Source organism: Montipora capricornis, chromosome 11, assembly GCF_036669925.1.
Source record: "Montipora capricornis isolate CH-2021 chromosome 11, ASM3666992v2, whole genome shotgun sequence".
In the NCBI taxonomy this organism is placed as follows: Eukaryota; Metazoa; Cnidaria; class Anthozoa; order Scleractinia; family Acroporidae; genus Montipora; species Montipora capricornis.
The window spans coordinates 38,315,804-38,335,874 of record NC_090893.1 but is presented as its reverse complement, the minus strand read 5'-3'; the positions used below and the strand labels follow the sequence as shown (position 1 = coordinate 38,335,874).

At 39.4% G+C, this 20,071-nt stretch overlaps 1 protein-coding gene across 6 annotated transcripts in view; it reads right to left on the bottom strand.

Annotated features, from left to right (window-relative positions):
• The window catches only part of LOC138024923 (cell adhesion molecule DSCAML1-like), a 147,073-nt gene that overhangs the window by 58,826 nt on the left and 68,176 nt on the right, over nucleotides 1–20,071 (bottom strand). For all 6 annotated transcript variants that reach the window (XM_068872123.1, XM_068872122.1, XM_068872121.1 and 3 more), the window contains 2 exons: nucleotides 8,808–8,996; nucleotides 6,455–6,762 (listed from right to left, as the gene is read on the bottom strand). In XM_068872123.1, the coding sequence (XP_068728224.1) occupies nucleotides 6,455–6,762; nucleotides 8,808–8,996 (497 nt within the window). The remainder of the gene's footprint in view (nucleotides 1–6,454; nucleotides 6,763–8,807; nucleotides 8,997–20,071) is intronic.

Genomic DNA, 20,071 nt, shown 5'->3' with positions numbered 1-20,071 from the left:
TCATAAGTTGCTCAGCATACACATTGATGAATTTAGACTGTCATAGGATAATCACATATTGCACATCGTACTGACCTAAAGGCCAAAAATGGTTTGTGTATGCTTTGAAATACTCATCCATCATATTCAATACTCGTTTTGACCAATCGGATGAATTTCGCAAGACACGTGAGTAAGTTGTTATTCGTGTACCTGGTAATTCACCCAACAAACCTGAAAGCCTGGCGAGGGATTTCAACGTGGCCCCAGGGATTTCAAAATAGCGGGGTAAATAGATGAACAATGGAATGCAAAATGAAGAATTATATAATACCACCAGTGACATTATGTAATGCCTTATGTTTATTAACATATGCATTTCATGACTCCTTTCTTTGTTGTTCCTTGATATCTGCCACTCGGAGAAAACCTTAAACGACCACCTTGTTGCATTCCTGGTAACCTTTGCAATGCAGTCATCCAAGTCTTTTTTCTCTTGCTCTTCTACCGTCTTTAGCCGCCTAATTTAACTGTCGTTTTAGAGGCATGTTGTCCTCGGTTCAAGAGCCCTAAAAAAACTAGACCGGAGCATTTTTGCACTTACCAGGCAAAGTAAATAACATTTTTATACATCGCTGAAATACATTTCTTCGATTTCGAGGTGAACTAAACTGGCGTGTCTTTTTATGTAACGTCTCCTTTGTTCAGGGTGTTTTTAGATATCCAGGCGGACTGAGCTAGACCGCCTTTCATGGAGGAATAGTCTTTATCCCATTTGGTCAAAACGGCTATTGAATATGGAGGAGTATTTTAAGCCACTTCAAACACGTGCAGCACGTGTTTTATCAGATATAAATATCCCTCGGACTTCGCCCTCAGGACTTTTATACATCATAAAACACTCCTGCTTGTGTATATATTAAATAGTAAGTATAAAATTAGACCTCTAACGAAAGACTTAGGAACATTGGACTCTATTAATCGATCAGTACAGCCGTACTTCGACTGTTGCAGCCTTGTGTGGGGTAATTGCTAAAAAAAGCGTGCTTTTTTGTTGAACTCCGAGATGCATAACTACAATATCCGAAGAAGCAAGTTTGATATGCACTTGTCCAAACCTAAGCAAAACTGGTTAAAAGGATCTTTTGCTCGTCGAGGGGTAGCAGCATGGGATGCACTCCCATGTGACATTTGAAATTAGTTTCAAAGCGTTTTTTGAGGAAGGACCAACCCGATAGTTATAGATTAGGTTTTTTTTATAATTATGTTTTTTGTTATCAATAGTTATTATTTTCTATAATAAAGTACTCAAATTTTGTTTTAAGCAATTTAGTCTCTGTAACATACATGTAGGTAACGTTAGTATTTGTTTAAAAGAATTTTAGTATTTTTTATAACTATACATATATGTAAGAGTAGATAGGTACACGGCTCATTTAGAAACCAATATTGTATGTTGAAATTACTATCCTGTAGGATTAATTAGTCAATGCATGCGTGAGTTTGTTAGTTCAATGTTGTCGAAGCGCATGGTTTTTCTCGACGATGAAGTTTTCAAGGGTCCACCTTTCGACAGCAGCATTACTTACTTGATGTTCAAACACATTTTAAGCCTACAAAAACTTTCAATTCACGCATTCCTCTAAGCCTAGCTAACAAAATTCTAAATGGCCCGAATAACAGTTTTCTATGAATATTATAAACTGATCAAAAACTTAATTTATTGGCAAGACTGCAATGCGTCAGCCTCTACAAAGTGACTACAAGAAGAACAAGTAAATGGCAGCACTAAAAGCAGGAATCCGGAATCCGGAAACCAGAGCCAATTCGCGAGAACTACAGTAACTAACCCACTCTTTGTACGCTCTGCTTAATCTGCACACTCAAGTATTGAACTCTGACAAAATGTACATGTAACTGTAAAATAGATCTGACCTTGCTATTCTCAGTGGATATACAGACTTATGAATGGTGATGGTACATCAAGCTAAGGCAGTCCAAATTACAATAATGGAAACTAAAAGTTTGTTTAATTTGTTGTACTTGTTTTTTTTGTTTTTGTTTTTTTTTTACCTGACTTTTTGAGTACAAAGTGCTTCTTTTTATGGAACGAGGCGTATGGAGAATAGGGAGCTTAAGCACGTGCATTTTTGAGACGCAGACGGCAAACGGAAGAGAACATTTCGCGTGCCAGGACAATGGTTTCTCCCAGATTTTTACAGCAGTCATCTCTAATGGAAAGAAGATACTTAGCAATGTAAATGTGGTCGTGTAAAAACAGGTTAAAAGGGAAAACAGCTCACTTCCGTTTTTTTTTAAGATCTACGACGCGACGGTAACGAAAACGTCATTTAAAATTGTAAGGGGGTCAGGTTTATTAATTTATTGTCGGCTTGTCTAACTTCCAAAAACTAGTGTAACTTTCCAGGAACTGAATTAGAAGGTACGGTGGTTAATCTACGACAGAAAATTCAAATTCGCTGCCTTTTGTTCACGTTCCCCGTCAAACTTGAGATTTGGTAATTTCACGTTGTAGATTTGCCGAAAACGTGAAAGAAATGAACAAAAATGAAAAATGCACGTACAGAGAGTGCAAAGCTATTGTTTTTGCTCATTAAATTTGTGACGTTTTCGCTGCCTGTCTCGTCTCTAGTCTTCCGCGGATATTGAAAACAAAATGGCGGGCATTCGAAGGCTGGCAATTTTCAATGCTTTACTTGATTTAGTCGACGACGATGGATACTAGCTCACAGAATCTATCGACGACAACGACGGCATTTTTCTGTTAATGAATGACGAGCTAATTTAGCTAATTAAGACCAATTTCATTTCTATCCCACAGAAATATTCGTTTGAGAACAAACTCAAACAACGACACAACAGGTACCTGTGGAGTTCGATCCGTTGGACGCCATGATGAATTCCCAAAAAGCATTGCGCGTCAGTGCGATGAAATGGATAAAGGAACGAAGAATCCGAATCCGAATTGAAATTGAGTCCAAAAAATCCACCACTGGGGGTGGATTCCTTGGATTGGAATCGCATTTCAGATTAGGATAAATGGAACGGTGAGACAAAAATCAGATTGTGTGAATCCGAATCCGGATTGCTAAAAGGAACGCACCTTTAAGCTCCCTAATGTCTTGCGTAAGCGACATATCGCGACTAGAGCTTTTGATCCAGTAAGAACATACAGTAATATGAAAACTTCACATCGTTTATCGAAGTTAAGTTCTTTCGAGACACCCAACTAGCGTTGAATAGGGAAGCAAGCAAGTATTGAAGAAGTTCTGGCGTAAGGCAGATGAACATTGCGCTTTAAGGTCGACAACTGATGATATGGTCGGCTTGGGTTAGAAGGTTGTTCTGCCGTGTTTTCGCAATTTGAACATACCGTGGGCTTTAGAATGATGTAATTTCACACGACACCCAAAATGCCCATAGAAGTAGAATGAAATATTGCAATAACCACTTGAAACTGTGGAACAACATACGAAAAGAACAGCAAAAGGAACAAGAAGCAGTGTGGACTCAAATGGACAAGACTGAAACGGATTCCATTGGGGTAGTCTTAAACTCAAAAAGGTCGGCCCAAAGTATTTCATGTTTATGACAAATCACCTGGATAAAGGTCGTTTTTGCTCACAATCATGTGTGTGATGAAACGATAATTTTATCAGTAAAGGAATTCCACATAACCATTTTCGAGTTTTAAACTCGTGATTAACTAAAATTTCCCTAAGTACCCTAAAATAACGACAAGTTAAGGCGCGTTTACACGACAGAGGAAAAATGGCACGGTTCCAATCATTTTTGTAAAGAAACAGTCAACTTTTATCCGTTCCGCTACGGGACCATAGGCGCCTATGGTCCCAAAGCGGAACGGATAAAGGTTCACTGTTTCTTTACAAAAATGAATGGAACCGTTCCACTTTTTATCGGACCCGTGCCATCTTTCCTCTGTCGTGTAAACGCGCCTTTAAATGAATACGAAATCGACGAGGCATGCATACTTGCGTATTCTATAGGAAAATTCATCTCCTGACGAGGGAAATCCACGTTAAATTTCACGCGAAAAACCCGGATATATCGCACGAATTACGAAGGGTGAAATATCGGTTTTTTTAAAGTGAAATTTAACATGGAATTCACGATTCAGGTGGTGAGTTTTCCTTCAATCGCATAGCTTTATAAAAATGTCCTTAGTCGAATGTTGCAGTAATAAGTGGGCGCTAAAACGCCATTTCAAGTGATTAATAGCCAGCAATAGAAATCAAGACGAATAAAGTTCATTCGTGTTTTACAAATCTTCGTTTTCTGAACTTTTACATAGGCTGTGATTTATATTTTACGTTCAATATCATCAAACTGAATGCACTGGGACGGAGAGTTTTAAGATCGGGTATTTCACCAGCACAATTCATGAACTGGGGAAAAAATCTTCGACAGCGCCTGAAAGTACAACGTGTATCTAAACAAACAAAGTCAACTCAACAAATACGCTGGTAAGTTGTTTGCCTCCAAGTATTAAACAGTTACTCGAATTGAACTTTAATTTAAAATACATCGTCTATTGCTAACGTGAGTTTTTGGGAGGCAAAACGGAGTAAACGCTGTTTTTTTTTTTTTAACACACAGAACTGCTGTTGCTACCGTTGGGATTATAATATTCGACTGAAAATCAATGGAAACATTTACTGGCATCTAGTTTATCTTCTGTGTACTCTACCACTGAAAGCTGCTGTTCCACGGTCGCTGAAGAACTTGCACTTTTTTTCTATTTTAATTTGGCGATAGGCTGGTGCAGATTTGTCGTATTCTGTGGAGGGGGACAGGGGGGAGGGAGCCTAGGAGAATAGGGGCGGGAGGAGTACGGGAGGCGAGAGAGAAAAGGGCGGGATGCGGGAGTTCTAAGAGTGTAGGAAGCGGGAGAGAAATGAAAAACGCTACTTGTTGTCATTTATTAATGCCTTACAACACATTAAAAAACAAGAGCACAAAGGATATCGGGCTTGCATTATTCTGGCAACCAAGCAAACAAAAATTCACGCTTTTGTTGAAAAATAGGCCTACTTCCAGTGAAATTGTAAACCCTTTCACGGGTGGTTACATCATTCAAATGTCAAGCGGTTGTCGCGTAACTGCTGCAAGACGGCAAAGCGTAGACTTGCCACAAGTCGACCTCACGAGAATCCCAGGAGAAAATGTTTTTGCGAGCACACCCATTAGAGTTTCGCGCCAAAAAGGCGTTAACGTCATTCGCAAGTCCTGCACTTGATGGCGCAATCCGATGAAAAAAGTGTTTGTTTCTACGAAAGCGACAGAGGAAATCTGTTGACTTTGTGCTAAAGGTATCCGAAACAATAACGAAATAAAACGCAAGCTTATTTCAATCTTGAGACGCCGTTTGGAAAGGAGATCTCCAGTGATATTTTTGGACCAACACTTTGTACCGTTATTTGTGCTGATAGAAACGAAACACTAGTGCGAAAGATTAACAAGTAAGGGAAAGCTTCGAATCGTCACGAAAGTCAATTGATTTCAATCATGAAAGATCAGGTAGGCTTCAGGTGTAGGAGACGTGCTAGACCGGGATAAAAAATACATCTCAGTGAAACTTTCCATTTAGTGATGGCGGATGCAGTGACTCTTGTCAAGGAATACACGGCAGGACTTTTCCGCGGGTGGCGGGTGGCGGGAGACAGGCGACTGGTGGCGGGTCACAATGGGTAGGAAGTGACGGGTAGCACAAATTCAAATAAAATTCATAAACCTATATACACGACTTTTCAAGGGCTATTTTTTCGCAAGAGTTTATTTTCGAAAATCAATGGAAGACATGAAATAACTGAGAAAGTTGTCGGACAGAATTCAAATAAACTCTCCATAGTTTTGTAGCCGTGCATGAGAAAAGTTATGTGATTTGACTTGAATTCACATGCTGATGACGCAAGCATTATCAAATTAGCACGTGCTCACATGACCGGTGTGTCGGGTAACTTCGCGGAAAAGTACTTTTTCAGGGGCAAGCTTATGATGTACAATTTTTACATCGCTCCACCTTTCTTGCTCCATGCTGGCCTTAGCAGACGTATTTTAGAAGATGTCAGGTCGGTAAGGTGTTTTCCAACAGTTTCCTGCACGGAAGATCCGAATCAAGCGTGTTGCTAAGGACCAAATCAGCCCATTTTGGCGATTTTCAATTCCTTTGCGTGAAAGGTATCGAGAAGACAAGGAAAAGCATTTTTGTTCAATTCATGTTCTTTTATTTTCGACTCCTAAAGACGTTTGCAAATTCTCATACAAACGGTTATTATTTTAACTGATCGTGATGCTCAAATTACATCGTTACCTTGGGGTACCTTGGTTTTTTGGATGAAATTTGACGTGAAATTCCATCGCCAGGCGGTGAATTTTCCCATAGAATTTGTCTAAAAGAGTATGACAAATCTTTCTTGAAAAGTTAATTACAAACCTTTTCTGTCCCATTCTCTTTGTAGGTTGTCCAGTTTATGTTGTTCAACGATGTATATATCTTGTATTTTGTTGTCCATTGATCAACAGTTGGCTTTCCTTGAGTTGCTGTGGCGCAAATGTAGAACTCATAACCAAGGTTGATTTGTAAGAAGTCGCTAGCATTTCTTTTGGTGCTTGGTAACCATGCACCATTTCCGTTCAGTCGACAATTTTCAGGTCCGTTATTAACTCTGGATGAGGAAGCTGAGAAGACGCCATCTGGGGCTCTGCCACTAATGAACAAGCTAATTGCTTGAATCTGACAACCTAAAAAATAATATGGGATTATATTCACACGATGAGTGGATTTCACAGCTGTCTATTTTATAACATCAAACGTTTAATAACCAATGTGGTTAGTTCCAGATAGAACTCCTAGGCCGCGTTGTTCAGTCATAGTTTCATTACTGCATCTGACTATATATCAGCAAAAACTTAGAGCCAAGTTCCAAGTAAATTATTTACCCAGAATTAGCATAATTGTTGTCTTGGTTATAATGAACCGGAAAAGGTTGGCTTTTCATTCGGTTAGAACAGACTTAAAATGTAGATACCCTGTTAGACGTCTTAGGGATAAGGGATAACTGACAAAACAACTGTAGGGATAAGGGATAACCAAGATAGTTTTGATAAGTAATTTTAGGGATAAGGGATGAATGAAACTCCTCTAACAGGGCCTCAATGTAAGCAAATCCAGTTGAAAAAAGAAAAATTGTCCCACTTTAAATGTTGAAGATACTCACCAGTACAACTTTGAAATTTATAGACACCTGATATTTAACAATTAGTCACCGGAGAAAAGGTGAATAATTGTTTTAGAATACACCACACAAGCTGAAGAACAAGCGAACCAAAAAGCTACTTTATTTTTTCAAAATGTGGTCGGAAATTTCAAATCTCGCACGCCGGCTACTCGGAGAGGAACAGTAATTGGATAATTAACTCCGAGTTAGCCAATGAGCGCACGCAGAGAGAACTATTCACTTGTGTGGTAATAATAATTTCGGTTTTTGAAGGCGTTAAACTGAACAGATATCTCTGTTTCTTGAAATATAAAAACACGATCTTCTTTCTTAAAGAAAACGACTTTACACTCTTACATTAGAGGACTCCTCTCAACAGCAGAGTAATGAATCCGTGTTCAAGTTCATAAACCAATGAGCGCATTCAAGATCGCGACTTATGAGTTATTGGTCTTAATGAGGATTGTTATGGAGGCTCCAAAGGGTTTTCCACAGGCACGAGTGGGTTTCCAAAGGAAAAGGATTACAACAGAGATCTTTTAGACGGGAAACACTTTGATATTTGTCTACTACTTTTTTTAGTCAGCTTCTAAAGGTTGTCCACGAGTCCCCGACTGTTGCCATGATGGCAGCTGAGTACGACACTGCCACAAGTCCATTAAAATCAGTTTCGAAAAATACCTTGAAAACCATTTTGAAAATTAAATTCCATTAAACTTTTACCTAAAATTAATCCAGTAGATCTTGGATTATTTGTGAAAACATCGTTGGAAGATGATTAGCCAAAAAAAAATTTGCGAAAGAAGTTGCGAAAAAACTTACGAAGGTGTACGAGGTAAGTTTCAACATATTGCTGAACTCTAAGAAACTTTTTTCCCGGTTCTACGATTGTAGGTCGCATTTTTATTTCTGTTCACAATTTTGGATTCGTGACCTGACGCGAACAGTTTAAGTTTATGGCTAAAACGCCAGTGCTCTGAGAAAAAAAAATACTGTTTGCAGCCTCCTTAACTTAGGGTGCGTTCTATTGACCCCTATTCTGGAATAAGAATACGTGTAGTGATGATTTAAAACGGTATGTCTGGCGCTTTGAAGCAACAAGGATAATAAAGATATGTTTAAAATAGCATTTTAGCAGGTGTTTGACAATTTTAATGTGAATCTCGTAAAAACGAGAATACGGTCAATCGAACGTATCCTTAGTCTTCGTGGTCCGAGATGCGAAAGAACTACCACAAACCACCATAATTTACCACAAACGACGGTAATTTAGGCCTGGTCGAATATGATGCAGATGAAGTTCATGATGCAAATCGAAGCTTTGTGATAGGCTGTCGTCTAAAAAATCCTGATTTCCTGTATTAGTCTGTACATTAATCGTGTCAGCCAGGATTACCTGAGTATTTTTTAATGAAGTTGAACTCTTGTAATCATTACGAGAAAAATGATTTTGCATGCGGAAGATCGATTTTGCATAACTTGCCAAGTTACATTATAATCAAGAAAGGCAGAAGGGAAAAATAAGTAAATCAGTTAAACTACAAGTTTGTTGCATTGTAAATATTATACCTCTTTGAGCAGAGTAAACTTCCACTTCATACACAGCCGTCACGTCAATACTTCCATACACACTATTCAAGGTTACATGTCTTCCCAACACGCTGGGCCAACACAGGGTGCGAAATCTGCGAATTCTCGTGTAGTAACGATCTTCAACAAGCCCTCGACATTCCTGACCTTCTTCACTTGAGCTTGAGGCTGAAAAAGGTGTGAATACAAATCAACATAACTGCACACCAACTCCTACGAGTCACTCCAGGAAATGAGAGAACAATAAGTCATTTCAGCGGATTATGAGATTCTCGTTAGAGCTCATTCTGGGTTGTTTAAAATGTTTTAAACGTTTTTACATGTTTAGTTCAAGTGTTTCAGACTGTGGCAATAACAGCAAGTAAAAGTAAAACTACAATAGTTTTAAACTAGTTTTAAAAACAATTATAAATTCCAGCCAACATTTGCGTTTAATGTTTATTCATTCATTCATTCGGTGGACATTATAGAGTGATGTACTTTTGGCCTTCAAACCGAAAGTTAACCAGAGAATAATATTATTATTTTCCCTACTGAATAAGTATCTTTCCGCTTATCTCAGGCCATGTCAAAAGGAGAAAAGCGTTTTGTTTGTGTCAGAAGCAAAAAAAAAAAAAAAAGAACAATAAATGATGGGTATCATCAATGATTTACAGTGAGACATTACGAGGGTCTGTGTGAGGGTATTGGAGTCTAAACCAACAGCTAAATGTCTAGTACATATTTCTCAGTTATAAGCCGATTATTCAGTGATTTCTTAGCCAGCCATTAATTTTGACAAATCTTGCAACATTGCGCACGAACTTCCTTTCTTAAATTTGATTGGCTCACAACCTACAATTAATTCTGCCGGGAAATCGCCCAACCTACAGAGTCCTACAAAATCCACGAGCTTGGCATCATTGGATAATGACCTCACACTTAGTTAATCGATTTATATTTGTCCCTCTTCAAAAGAAAATAAACAGGGGACCTCCACTAGTGCTTTTGTGGCTTGATATCCGTCTCTCAAACAATATTTGATACAACAATAATTATTGAATTGGATTTGTGTGATATACGTGAGGAAACAAGCTCTTGAAGTGGAAACCACTTTCCTTGACCTTATTCCACATGTCACAAAAAAACTCTTTCAAAAAGTAGTTATTTCTCTTCGCTCAATAAAGAACCTTAAAAGCATTAATAAATAGAGGATTATACCTCATGACTGCCGGCAATATATACGAACTTGTCTTTATCTTAAGGCGCTTTCCCTCAGTCAGAACTACCCGGCAAGACACATCAGTTTGCAAAGAAAATGCAACAATTCTAAGGAACACTTGCATTATAATACCTTGCATTCTTCTGGAGGAGTATATATCATCCTCAAAGTGTGTTAATTTAAAGGCATTGTACAGTTAGTCCTTCCAAATGCCTGGTCTGGCCGGTCAGTTCTGTCAAATGGAAAGTGTCCTAAGAGTGCTGATAGTACATCTCAGGACGGTCAGTGCAGAAAACGAGTGAGAGATACATCAGCGCAAGAAGAAAAAAAATTGTATCCCCGGGCGGTCATATATATAGGTTATGTCATAGAAAGTGCGGGACACAAATGACACTACAAGGGCGCAAATAAACAATATTCCCGAAAAAAGTCATGTCATTATCATTATTATCAATAAACAAGGCCAAATGATATCAAGAATGCGAGTTTTAATAATACAAGCTAAGTGAATAACGAATTCAAAGTCACTTCAAATCATCATGTAAGTGTTGATTGAACAAGCTATTAAAGAATCAACTCAGTCCAGTGAACTTATTTAAAATTAATTTAAAATCATCTATAAATAATAGGCATATCACAAAGTTGAAGCAAGAACCAATCAGCTGTAGGGCTGATAATGCATTAGCAGCCCGCTGTCAGTCTTTTGCAGCCCGCTGAACGTGTGTTTTGAAGAGGCCGATTTTCTATTTGGCCACGTATATTGGTAATAATGATAACTAGTAAATTTTAAGATTAACGTTGAAACATCAACATAATCATCCTCATCACCAAGCACCACAAGTAAAAATTGGTGAATTTTATTTTTAAATTTTTTTTTCCCTAAGTTTGCGCAAGTCAGGCTTCAGGCAATTCCATAGCTTAGCCCCGAAAATGAAAAGCGAATTAAGTCGAATACTCAGTCTTTATTTATTAACATATAAGTTACCAACATCAGAAAATCTAGTGTTAAATGAATGAATGCCGGATGAACAGGTGAAAAGATCACAGATATTCTCAGGTGCAGAATTGATAGATATGTAGTGCATAACAGAACATACTGTTTAAAAATAAAACATATTGAGGACGAAAACATTAACGGAATAGCATGAGATGTATTATCAGCAAATCACATTAGCCCAAGAGCTCGTTTCTGTAAGATAAAGATCTTCCTCAAATAAACCTGTGCAGCATGGCCCCAGGCAGCAATTCCATAGTAAGTATATGGGAAAATCAGAGAACGGTAAATTTTGATTAAAGTATTTAAAGGGAAGGGAGTGCCTGAATCGTGCAATAATTCTAATAACTCTGCTAATTTTAGAGACAATATAATTGGTATGGGTATGATATTTCCAGGTCAACTTTTTATCGATGAGCACTCCAAGGAACTTTACATAATCTTTACATTCAAGAGAAGTATCACTGTTTGAGGTATTGTTATATAATTATCCTTATATTAATGTGATAGTTAAGCTTCTTTTGTAAAAGTAAGATCCGCTGTTACGAGCCTAGAAAGGCCCATCAGGCCGGCGCTTATCCCCGGTTTCCTTAGCATGAAGCGGCTAGGAGTATTTCTACTCCCCCCTGGATGGGATGCTAGTCCATCGCAGGGTTACCCCCAGCATTTTTGCCGGTACCCATTCATATACCTGGGTGGAGAGAGGCACCGTGAGAGTAAAGTGTCTTGCCCAAGAACACATTCAACACAATGTCCCCGGCCAGGGCCCGAACCCGTACCACTCGATCCGGAGTCGAGCGCACTAACCATGAGGCCACTGCGCCTCTCACATGCTTCTTTTGTGATGGTCTAGAAATGTCGGACAATATTTGATTTTTTTTTGCATTTACGGTCAGCCTATTTGCATTTACCAAGTCACGGACTTTCTGCAATTCGATGTTGACTACGCTTTCTAGTGACTTCAAATCCTTGTCAGCATCCAGCAGGTTTGTATCATCAGCAAATAAATAAAAAGAGAGCTATATATCATTGATATAAATCAAGAAAAGTAAAAGACGTAGAACCGAGAACCGGGCCTAGAACTGTTATTAATATCAAATGCTATTAGAACCTTATCGAAGAACCTATCTTTACTTCTAAAGAGCTGTGAAGACTTCTATCATTTGTGGACATGAAAACCCCTTACAATAAAGCTGAATTCACCAGTAATGAAAGCTTAATTAAACATATTCTTTAGCAAATACACAAATTTAGTAGCACTTTATAGTCTAGTACCTTCACTGGTACCTAGCCAAGGGAACAAAAGAAACCATTAATTTAACAACTCGTCTTAAAGTGCCTATCACCCTTTTTTTATCTTTTAGAAGAAAAGTTTAATGGTGCGCCGATAAAATTGTTCAAAAATTATTCCAGGATTCCTCGTCGTTAGTGATCTTTTGGGACACCCAGATTTGATCGAGCGTGAAGGGGGACTGGGACCTGTGACGTAGCTGGAGTAAGTTGTAGCTTTGTTGGTAGTGAAATGGTGAATTGTTTGTGGAGGGAGTTTCATACAATATTACTTAATACATAACAGAACTTATACTGTCACTTACTGTGTCAGTAGCATAGCGCGTGATTGTGAAGTGAGTTACTCCTGCTACCTCGTTAGCCCAGGACTTCGTCGCTCGTTCAAAACAGCACAGGAATCCGAAAATAGGCTTTTTAATGGGTTTAAGCCTTGAAAAAAAAAATGTCTGGAACTGTAAAAACTGTTTTTAAACTGTGGATAAATTACTGCACAAGAGAGCTGAACTGAGCTATCCTCCTTCTTCTAATGTGGATTGAGCCGAGAGATTCGCAGATTTCTTTAATAGCAAAATATCCGTAATAACCTCTCTAGTGATGCTTGCGATGCGGCACCTTTCCTCTCAGACTCAGTCCACTGCCCTTTTCAGTTGACCATCTTTGAAGAGGTGTCGGTTGAAGAAGTGAAACATCTTATCAAGAGTGGTTCTATAAAGTAGTGTGCTTTGGATCCAGCTCCTCTGTGTGTGCTAAAATTCTGCCTTCCTGACCTTCTGCCCGTGATTACTAAAATGATGAATCTTTCGTTTGAGACAGGAACTGTTGCGGATGTTCACAAGGAAGCGCTGTTGATCCCTTTAATATATTGAAGAAGTTGAATTCTGACTTTCAGGTTTTTAGTAATTTTCGACCGGTTTCGAATCTAATGTTTACTTCCAAATTAATTGAAAAGGCTGCTGCTCATCAGTTAACCAGCTATATTTTAAATAATGATCTAGGTGAAGTTTTTCAGTCTGCATACAAGAAATTGCATAGTACTAAAACAACTTTGCTTAGAATTCAAAATGATATCCTGCGAGCTATTGATAGTCGTCGGTCTGTTATCCGCACTGTTTTGTAAGATCTATCTGCAGCCTTTGATAACGTTGATCATTCTATTCTTTCATAGCAATTGTCACGTCCTTTCGGTATTAAGGGGCAAAGAATTTTCCTGGTTTAAATCTCACCTCAGTAATGAAAAGCAGTTTTTGATGGTTCGGGATGGAAAGTCCACCAGTGGAGATCTTTTTTGTGTTGTTCCTCAAGGCTCAGTCTTAAAACCTATTTGTACTTTCACTGTCAAAATATCCACGGATTTAGCCTGCCCGCAACGCCGGTCTCCTTGTAACACCTCAGGGTTTAGGAGACAATGCTATTCAAGTCCCCAGGAAACTCATTTGCCTATTTATGCAAACCTTCTCTGGTTTTCGGTCTCTTTCGCCAAGTTACGCCGTTCTGGTCCAGTGTGGAATTTTTTGCTTTGAACTTTGAGTCTCTCGTCGCCGAGGCTGCAGCACTTCATTATGGCCATTCCCGCGGAACCTAATGCTGAAGCTTTGGCTAACCGTATACAAGTTCAGCGCTCAGGACAAGGACAGCCGTTAGTACAGGACCAATAGGTTCAAGCTCAAGCACAACAACCTCAAGCGCCACTGGGCGCTGCGGCTGCCCAAGTTCAGGTTGGCGAGGTTATGTTTTTCACTCTCATGGCCCAGGTCCTTAGTTAACATGTCTACCGCGTGCTTTGCCAAGTCTTGCCAGCTATGTGTCCCTCTGTGGTGTCGCCCCGCTCGTTTCTTTCTGTAGTTGTTTCGTTTTCGCTATTCCGTTCACTTTGCCCCCTTCGTGTGTTCGACCTCAGAAATAGTTTGGTCGTGTGTCCGACCTAAGAAAGAGTTTGGTCCTGCTTTCCACCTGAGAAAGAGTTTGGTCGTACGTTCGACCTGAAAAAGAGTTTGGTTGTGTGTTCGACCTGAGAGAGAGTTGGTGGTGTGTTAACTTTACAAGGAATGGGGTAACCTGTTTGGCCTGAAGAAGAGTTCATTCGTGTTTCCATATGGCTTCATACGAGTTTTTTTTGTGTGTTTGGTCCGTGTTTATTGTTTAAAAGAGAATTATCGGCGCTTTCGCTCGTGTAATTTTTCACTTTCTTGCCTTCCTTCAGGAGAAGGCTGGAGACGACTTACCCTCCTTAAAAAAAAAAAAAAAAAAAAAAGAGCTTGCGGCTATTCGCCAGTTACACGACGCTGGATCTGTTGATTCCTCTTTGTCTCTTCTACGTCAGCATTTGGCACGTCCATCAGGAATTTATCGCCTTCGCAGGTCTTTAGCAATTGGTCGACGTCGCCAGGGACAAATTAGACGAAAGAGCGTCCAGATTTAGTACCGTCCTGCGGCAAACCCGGCCTCTGTTGCTTGATCCCTCATTTTAGCCGTTCCTTCTCAAATTGGTAGGGGATAAAGAAGAGGTGACGATAGCCAAGGAAATTCAAAAGGCTCTCAAGCAACCACTGCCCCAATAACTTCCTAGAGGTGAAAGGCCATGATTTTATCCGTATCCACGTCGCCAGCGCCCTGTGTGCTTCTCCTGTGGCAAGCGAGGCCACTTTGGAAGGTCTTGTAACTCTCAATCTAGGGGCAGTTCCGGCCACCGTAAACAAAATTAGGAGTGTTATACCCAGATTTGGTTAATACGTGGCGTTATTTAAATGTGTTTCATGAAACTCATATAGTCCCGTTTATTTTTGGTTTCTTCTTCTTCTTCTTCTTCCTATTATTATTTGTAGTCAGACTTATTTCCCCTCTCGCTCCTTGCCGTACCAGAAGGGAATTCTTAACCACTCCCTATAACCTGTCTCAGGACGGCTTCCTGGTCCAGCCAGGCTGGCGGGTGTTGCCCTCCCTTTTCTTTTCCTATGCCCTTTTTGTTTGGGGTCTACCTTAGCATAGCTCGTCATTCCCTTTTTTTCCCCATCTTATCCTAGGTCAAGCCCCTCTTTTCTTTTGCGGACAAACTGAAAGGTCTTAAGCACTGCCATCGCGAAGTTGTTTGCTGCGATTGGGAGGGTCATTCCACCAGCTGTGCCGGACCTCTTCCTTAAAGACTGCTATCTCTTCCGTTCCACCAACAAGAAGGGCGCCGCGTCGAACAAACCATTCATCGGCTCTGCGATTGCTAATCGTCTATCCCTCCACTTGGCTACACTCAGAATACATAATGGTGAAATTGTGCACCGCTTCCGTAGCGGGTGTTCGATAACTACGTCTCTCATAAGTGCTTCCCCAGAAAATGTAGCTAGGCATGTGTGGTGGAAATCCCACCAGACTACCGAAGACTACATGCAAACAGGAACGGTCATACAGATGTCCCATGTTGCTTCGGCCTTGGTTGACAGCGCTTCAACGGTTGCAGGGGATCCTCCTGCGGCAATTTCAGTAACAAATCTGTTTCGCGTCACAAACGAATTGGGAGGTTTTTCTCTTACAAGTTTATATGATCATGTCTTGGAAAGGGGAGTTGCTTATTTTCTGAGTTTTGTTGTGGTGTCTTTTTTGTTTTCCGTTTCGATTGCTTTAGAGCGGAAGGCGGTGACAAAATCTCACTTCCCATAACTTAGTATCTCAAAGGTAGTCAGTGGTTGTATTGACAGTGAAGATGGTATACTATTTACTGTACACGTCACCGTTGGGGGACAAAGTTAGATTTCACGAGATGTGTTTTCACTTCTGTGCAGATGACACGACACCCAAATTTGAGTCATCTTCGATGGTTGACAAACTTTCTGCTCTTTCCTGCATTGAGGCCTGCATTAGTCATATAAATAAGTGGATGATATCTAATAAGCTTAAGCTTAATAACAGTAAAATGAAGGTGCTAGTCATTGGAGCGCGACACTGCCCTCACCCACAGCTTGATCTTTTACTTGTTGGCAATGAGCATGTGGTACCTACTTCATCCGCGAGAAATTTGGGAACCGTCTTCGATGACATGACACTTTAGTCTCACGTCGCTGCCATTTGTAAATCTGCTTTTTTTCACATTAGGAATATTGCTAGAATTACGCGATAGTTGTCTCTATCGAATAGTTAGACCCTAATTCACGCGTTTGTTACTTGGACCACTGTAATTCGCTACTTATTGGTCTCACCTTCAGATTTGTGCTGCTCGGTTGGTTGTTGGTGGTCGTAAATACTACCCAGTTACGTCAGCTTCATTGGCTACCGATTGAGAAGCGTATAGTTTACAGGATAAATTGCTCCTAACTTATAAAGCTCTCAATGGTTTAGCTCCCCTGTATAAATGTATGTGTGATACGCTTGAGCTTTTTATTGCTACTCGCAGGCTTCGATCATCTGATAATTATGTTTTAAATGTTCCTCGATACAATGTCAAGAGTTATGGTGGTAGAGCTTTTTCCGTTGCAGCTCCTAAATTATGGAATACGTTTTGCCACTAGATATAAAGTTAATCTTTAAGGTTAGGACTTATTTGTTCAAGTATAGTTACTAGGACTTACTACTGACACGTTTTTTTTTTCTTGGGTCAATTTTTTACCAGCATTTATTATAACTTTTACTGTTTTTAATTTTGATTTTTATTGTTGTAAAGCGCCTTTGGACATTGGATAAAGGCGCTACATAAATGCCTACTTCTTATTATTATCTCTTGAATTAACTAACCATACAATTTTGTCGCATTCTAACAAAATAAACATCAAAGATACTGAATATATCCACAATCTAGAACTCAAGAAAGGTCATCACTATATAGTGGGCCTAGTTGTCTCCCCCACACATCCCACTTGTTGAAAGATGTTCAAAAATTCAGATGAAAATTGAGGTTAAAAGACAACATAGGTATCGATAATAACCATTAATTAACTTCAACACCAAACAACTTAATGCAAATTAAAACCAAGTGAAAGAGAATAAAATTCAGTTCCCATTCGCTATTGCCAACTACCAAAAAAAAATGGTGATGAAGCACTTTAACTTGTTTTAAAATGAGTCTGGATAACTATGTAGCTGTAAGTAATGCAAGCTTTGAAACACATAGCAACCTTATGTAAAGGTTAATGCCACTAACAGCCAGCTTATTTGTGAATGATATCCACAAGATGCTAAGACAAACTTTATTTTATATTTTTATAAGCTGACAGTAACTACAAAATTCTCAGCTATCATTTGAAAATTAAAACGTTACTCAGATGATTAAAAGGTAAAATACTGTCCGATTCTCAGCTCTGAGTTATTCGCTGAAAAAGAGCCAAAAAAAAGCCAAAAAAAAAAGCCAAGTAAACATAGTTTTACCCAGTTATTTTGTTCGGTAGATCAGACCCCAATTGCTCAATTGCTGTATAACTCTATCCAGTGGATACGTCACTATCCAAAATGTAAAATATAGTTCACTTTGAACGGTGGTAGGCGCTGTAGCCTCATGGGTAGGGAGCTGGACTCCGGAGTGAGTGACCCGGCTTCGGGTCCTGGCCGGGGACATTGTGTTGTGTTCTTGGGCAAGACACTTTACTCTCATGGTGCCTAAGTCCACCCAGGTCTATAAATGGGTACCGGCAAATTTAATGGTGGGGGTAGCCCTGCGATGGACTAGCATCCCAACCAGGGGGGGAGGGGAGGAGGAGTACAAATACTCGTAGTCGCTTCATGCTACAGAAACCAGGATAAGCTCTGGCCTAATGGGCCTTACGTTAAACGTTCTCCAAGGTTTTCGTACACACCCTTACTTAAATGTTCTTAGGGTGTGCATATTCATGGTTACAGGAGGAAATACTGAAATTATTGCACAGACTGAAACTGTTAGATAGTGACTTATCCACCGGTATGCTTGTCCGAATGTGACAAAATATCAGGATTGCCAATTTCATGTGTTGACTATACATTTATAAATCAAGTTTCTCATATTCATATCAAATTGACAAATGATTTATGTCAAATGATATCTCTATAAATCAAGTTTTTCACAGTTTTTCATATTCATGTCAAGTTGCCATATATTCATGTCAAAACGACTTTCCTTTACCAATGCAACTATGCCTATATCAAGCCGACTTTTTCATTTTTCATTACTAAAATTCATGTCAAGTTAACGTTAACATTTTTTCAAATCAAGAAAGCCTGGTGCCGAGCATTTCAAAAAGGAAGCGGGAGTCTGAGAATGAGCCGTACAATAAACAACATATGGTGGCCACGAATCTCTTCATTCTAAACGCAGAAGAGTTCTTCGAAAACTGATCTTGTCTTTGTTCACAATGTACCCCGCGATGACGACTTGTCGCGAAGAGTAGAGTAGAGCAGTACAAAGAAACTTTTACAAGGTAGTAACATATCAACGCACCCAGTCATCGAAACACGTTTTCACCAGGTGACTCTCACTCTCAGTAATGACATTGAGCAGCTGATAAACGCCTTAAGACAAATCTCGTTGCGACTGAAAAGACTGTACAGCCATAACAACCAGGAAACGGACAATGAGCACAGTATAGCAGTATAACAGATGCCGCGTTGTATGACATGATTAGAGAAATTTTGTCTTTGGCTCCCAAATAAGAAATTGCCACGATGGTATAGGGTTCTTGAAGAACGTCCAAGTAACCCGGAAATATCCGTTTATGCTAGCTACACACCCTCTCTGAATGCTCCGTGGAGATTCCAAAGGATGGCCTCTTCTCAAGTCCAGATTGCCGATACAACAACAACAACAAAACTTTATTGAACCGTGGAACCCTTTTCACTAAAAAAAGGTCCTCTCAAGAGCCGTGTGCATTTAATGTATCCAACAAATGTAATGTCCAGGAGTACCTAAAATCATTCGTTGCAATATCTTATATTAAGTACTATAAAAGTAATTTCTAATTTGCAATAGCAGAATAAAACTATTTGAAGTAGTGAGACTTGCTTAGCCTCAGCTGTGAGACTGTTCCATATTAATCCTGATTTCCACATGATCTGTAACTGTTTGTGACTATCGGAAGCTGTCTGCGTCGGTCTAATTGCAGATGATCGTAAACACCGAAGGTAAATGTTTCCAGTTAAATCTTAAGCGACCGCAGACAAGCGTACCACTAATCCTCTGCGAAGTGAGGAGAAAAAGGCGCCCACTTCAAGTCTGACTGGACGTGTTTCAAGGCGAACAATAGTGTGTCGCCGATAGGACAGAAATCATCTCAGACACGCGTTTCCATTTAAAATTGTCTTAGTCGGAAGCGTCGTAATGGTCAGGAAAGTAGAACTAGATTCAACTTTCCCGACCGTGTGCCACAGATCGCCGCAGATCGCCTCAGACGACAGGGACAAATGTTTGCATATGTCTGCTACGTGGCGCAGACCTATCGGCGATTGTGTCCCAGACTGAGGCTTTACTAACTCATATTTATATGTCAAATTGAAAATGGCCTTATCAAAAAGTTTAGCTATTACAGAAAGCACAGAGATAGGCCTGTAATTTGCTGGGTCAACGTTTGAAAACTGGAGTTACTCCAGAACTCTTCCAGTCCTTTGGAGGATACCGGTGAAAATAACTAAGCTGAAAGACGCAATAAAAATAAAATATAATAGAATAAAATACAATAAAATAAAATAAAATAATATAATATAATATAGAAATAAAATTACTAATCTTATTTGTTTGAGTAAAAAACAATATTACTTTGATTTCTTCGGGAAAATATAAATAATATGCAAAATATATGGAAAGGAATAAATGAA